Raw genomic sequence first — 5000 nt, 5'->3', positions numbered from 1 at the left:
TCAGGTACCTCACCAGGCCTATCACTACTAAATAAACAAATTGTAAAATACACAGGGTGCAAATGTGTAACAAACTTGCGGTGCGGTTTGGATCTTGTTGTGTAGCGCTGTCTGACTGGGGAGCTCCCCTTACAGGCTGCTTGTGTATGTTATGACCCCATTCTTTGTTTTTTCTTTTCTTTTCTTTTTCTGTTTTTGCCTTTTCTCAAATTGTTTCTATTCTCAGCTATTGCTTTGTGGCGATGTACTACTGGACACATTTGTAATGTGAAACTGATGCTTTTTTACTATGTCTTTATGAATGCCGTTATTCAATAAAAATATGGACATCAAAATAACCAAATCATACAGTTCAAAACCGTACGGATGTGTGGACAGAAGTTTCAAACAGATAACAGATAAAGTGGATGGAGATGCTCTGGATGCTCTGCGGATGGAGATGCTCTGGAGATGTCTTCACTGCCAACTTCTGTTCAATCAATCAATCAATCAAAGCTTTATTTGTATAGCGCATTTCATACCCAGAGGCAACACAATGCGCTTTACAGAGAACAAGGGAGGTGGGCATACGACCCACTCTCTACATATTCCAGAGGGAAGCAAAAAAACTGTAATCACCCGGGGGCCAGATAAGTGAGCTGTAAAAATTCTTCCCTGACCCCTCAAAGCTCTAGAGCGCTGTATACAAGCCGAGCAGTACTGTTGGTCTTGAAGGCTCAATCAAGCAACAAATTAAGCCCACATTGTCAACGATTGAGAGGGTTTGGTCCATTCAAAGCAATGAATTCAACGTTTCTCGGTTCTTTGGTTTGCTTTGACGCTGTCATGAGAAAGTTTTTCATGTTTTTATTGCATCATGGTAGGGGTCTAGATCGCAGTGCATCCCCCTTTCTGTAGATATTGCGGTGAGTGTATGGTAGGTTTGGTCCAGTCATTCATTCTCTCTCTCTCTCTCTCTCTCTCTCTCTCTCTCTCTCTCTCTCTCTCTCTCTCTCTCTCTCTCTCTCTCTCTCTCTCTCTCTCTCTCTCTCTCTCTCTCTCCTCCCTCCCTCCCTCCCTCCAGGGTGAGTGAGTACGTCAGCTCGCTGGAACACACCCACTTCAGCGACAGCTCCTCCCAGCCCACCGTGACCATCACCCAGGCCCAGCAGGCCGTAGACCTGGGGCTGGAGTTGTGTGGCGAGCCCAGCGGGGAGGCAGCGGAGCTGGGCATGAGCCAGCCCGTGATCCAGCCTCTCTCCATCCAGGAGCTGCTGAGAGAGAGCAGTAGGGGGAAAGGTCTGGACATGCGCAATGGCACCCTGATGACCGGCACCAGCGCTGCCAAGGCTGTCTACAACCTGTCCACTCAGGCTGACCGGTAGGACACTAAGGAGTATACTCTGTAGGGCACTAAGGAGCTAGCATGCTGTACACCACTAACCACTATACAGTCTTTATTTTAGGGCTCAAATGAGTGCGCACTTACTGTACCCACTGTTACACAGGCTGGCAGATAGGACACTAAGGAGTGTCCTCTCAGTGAGGCACCGATAAGTAGTGTACTTTCTCTAGTGCACTCAACGCACCCTCTGTCTTCACTACTCAGATGGGTAAGATTCTTCCTTTGACAGTTGACTATTGATGGGCTTGTCCCTGGAACAGTAAAGGAGTTGTATGTTGAGTATGCAGCCACCTGAGGGCAGTATAGAACAGTACATGTACTGTGACACAAGCACGTAAACCTACGGATTGTCTGAATAAATCTTTCATCAAATTTTTAATCATTATTCTGAACATTTTCTTTAAAAACGTGACACGTCACTCAGTAGTCAAAAGCTAACCATACTGTATATTCATTCAAAACGCAAAAATACACATCACTATTCTATAAAATGCCTGAATAGCTCGGTATTCAAATATCTCCCAGTAATATGAAAACAAAGTGGGAGGCGACAGGTAAAAGTGTGAGAAGTCGGCCATCGTGGTGTCCTGCTCTTCGTCAGTCCTCAAGATGACTCGCATGTCCGTCACGTGTCGGTCCTAGTGAGAAGGCTTTGCTCTTCCTGGAGATAAACAGATACAGACAGAGTACCACCATGGCGCCTGCTGGCTAAGCCCTGCCCGGCCTGGCCTTGCCCTGCCCTGCTTACGTAACTTCTGGGCTGCTGTTAGAAGGAAGAACACCATCACTCGGATCGGGGCAGATGTGCCAGTGGCTAAAAGTCGAACCACCACGGCGCTGATCAAGTACTGGACACGGCCGTGTAATTGGCTAGTGACGATCCGGGCTTTTACTGCTGCTGGTTTAATTCACGCTTCTCTAGCTGCTGTTTAAAAGTGGTTAAATTATGATTTAGTCAGCTTATTGTTTTGCTTGTCGGTTATGTTTTTTATGGATTGGCTCAGTCTTTTAAGTTGAATTTGTTTGTTTTTTAAGTTTCTATAATTCTATTGGCAGAATATTAAATTGCACTACATTGTCGTCTTCTGTGTGGGTGTGTGTGTGGGTGCGTGTGTGTGTGTGTGTCTGTGCATGCACATGTGTCCACGTGTGTGTGTGTGTGTGTGTGCGTGTGTGTGTGTGTGTCTGTGCATGCACATGTGTCCACGTGTGTGTGTGTGTGTGTGTGTGTGTGTGTTGCATGTCTGCAGGCTGTTTGAGGAGGCTGCCGCCAAGCTGAACCTGGTGGGTCTGGTGGGCTTCCTCCACCAGCTGAGACGGGCTTCTCAGTCCCAGCTGTTTGACTCGGTCACTGAGACAGGAGACTACTCTCTGGCCATGCCAGGTACCTGCCTGACGGACACCACACTCAACTACACCACACTCAACTACACACACTCATCTACACACACTCATCTACACACACTCATCTACACTAAACTCAACTACATCTACTAAACTACACCACACTCAACTACACTACAATAAACTCATCTACACTACACTCAACTACACCACACTCAACTACACCACACTCAACTACACTAAACTCATCTACACTAAACTCATCCACACCACACTCATCCACACCACACTCATCCACACCACACTCAACTACACCACACTCAACTACACCACACTCATCTACACTACACTCAACTACACCACACTCAACTACACCACACTCAACTACACCACACTCAACTACACTAAACTCAACTACACCACACTCATCCACACCACACTCATCCACACCAAACTCATCCACACCAAACTCATCCACACCAAACTCATCTACACCACACTCAACTACACTACACTCATCCTCTGTAATCCACCTGTCTCATACACACTCTGCCTCTTCGGCTCCACTCAAACACACAGGTTCAATGTTGCGAACCCCTCTGAAATGCTGTGTAATGACTGACTTTCATTGGCCCCTCTGTCTGTCTGTCTATCTGTCTGTCCGTCCCTCATGTCTTGTCTGTCCCTCATGTCCTTCTGTCCCTATATCTGTCTGTCTTTAGGAGAAGCCAAGTCCACCCTGGACAGGCAGAGCGCCCTGCACCTGTTCCGCCTGGGCGAGGCCATGCTGCGCATCGTCAGAAACAAGAGCAGACCTCTGCTGCACATGATGAGGGCCTGGAGCGTGGTGGCGCCACACCTGGTGGAGGTGGGGAACTGCACCCCCCCCCAACATACCAGACACACACACACACACACACACACACACACACACGTGCACACACACTCGGCCGACTCATTATCATGAATATGTTTCTGAAACTACAGTATAGCTGTGTTCGGAATCGCTCCCTATTCACTATATAGTGCACTATATAGGGCGTCAGCCATTTTGTTTGTAGTGTCCGAATTCTCCACGGAATTTTCGTTCCCTATATAGTCCAATATTTATTACCCACAATTCACCTTGATTTGCAGGGAACAGTGCATGTACCCTACATTTTCTCCGTTCCCTAGGTAGTTCACTACATGGTGAACCCTATATAGGGAGTGAGGGAACGAGGGAGCGATTCCGAACACAGCTTATGTCTGCTCTGCTTCCCTCTGCCTAAGGCCTCGTGCCACAAGGAACGCCACGTATCCCAGAAGGCCGTGTCCTTCATCCACGACGTCCTGACGGAGGTTCTGACCAGCTGGGCGGAGCTTCCCCACTTCCACTTCAACGAGGCGCTGTTCCGCCCCTTCGAGCACATCATGCAGCTGGAGCTGTGTGACGAGGACGTGCAGGACCAGGTCAGCAACACACACCTCTGTTCATTCACACCCACACACACGCACACACACACACACACACCTCTGTTCATTCACACGCACGCACGCACGCGCACGCACGCACACACACACACACACAAACACACACATACACACACACACACACACACACACATTCACACATACACACACATGTGACCGGCATGTACACAGACATGTGAGGTAGACATCAACTGACATGTGTTGTGTGTGCGCGCGTGTGTGTGCACGTTTGTGTGTGTGCGCGCGCATGTGTGTGTGTGTGTGTGTGTGTGTGTTGCCCAGGTGGTGACGTCCATCGGGGAGCTGGTGGAGATGTGTTCCCCTCAGATCTTGTCTGGATGGAGACCGCTCTTCAGCGCCCTCAGAACGGTCCACGGCAACAAGACCGACACCAAGGACTACCTGATAGGAGAATACTCCATGGGTCAGCATGGCGGTCTGTAGACCACCACATAGGACAAGAACTGATGGGTTCATATTACAGTCTGTAGACTGCCGTATGGGAGACTACTCCATGGGTTTGTATAACTGTGTGTGTGTGTGTGTTTGCCTGAGTGCGTATGTGTGTGTGTGTATATGTATGTGTGTGTGTTTGCCTGAGTGCGTGTGTGTGTGTGTGTGTGTGTGTGTGTGTTTGCCTGAGTGCGTATTTGTGTGTGTGTGTGTGTGTGTGTGTGTGTGTGTGTGTCACACGCTCGCCACCCAGGGAAGTCCCAGGCTCCGGTGTTTGACGTGTTCGAAGCCTTCATCAACACAGACAACATCCAGGTGTTTGCCAACGCAGCCACAGACTACATCA

The 5000-nt window shown here is 48.8% G+C and overlaps 1 protein-coding gene across 1 annotated transcript in view; it reads left to right on the top strand.

Annotated features, from left to right (window-relative positions):
- The window catches only part of arfgef3 (ARFGEF family member 3), a gene marked incomplete at both ends in the record, with an annotated part of 29468 nt that overhangs the window by 15055 nt on the left and 9413 nt on the right, over positions 1-5000 (top strand). Inside the window, 7 exons of the mRNA XM_084461043.1 lie at positions 1-4; positions 1064-1360; positions 2635-2768; positions 3451-3596; positions 4001-4180; positions 4484-4625; positions 4908-5000. The exon at positions 1-4 is cut by the window's left edge and continues 147 nt beyond it; the exon at positions 4908-5000 is cut by the window's right edge and continues 30 nt beyond it. Coding sequence (XP_084317169.1) covers positions 1-4; positions 1064-1360; positions 2635-2768; positions 3451-3596; positions 4001-4180; positions 4484-4625; positions 4908-5000 — 996 coding nt within the window. The remainder of the gene's footprint in view (positions 5-1063; positions 1361-2634; positions 2769-3450; positions 3597-4000; positions 4181-4483; positions 4626-4907) is intronic.

This window comes from Borostomias antarcticus, assembly GCF_949987555.1.
Source record: "Borostomias antarcticus genome assembly, chromosome: 2".
NCBI lineage: Eukaryota > Metazoa > Chordata > Actinopteri > Stomiiformes > Stomiidae > Borostomias > Borostomias antarcticus.
Note: the sequence above shows the minus strand (reverse complement) of the source record. Positions and strands in the feature narration are given on the sequence as shown.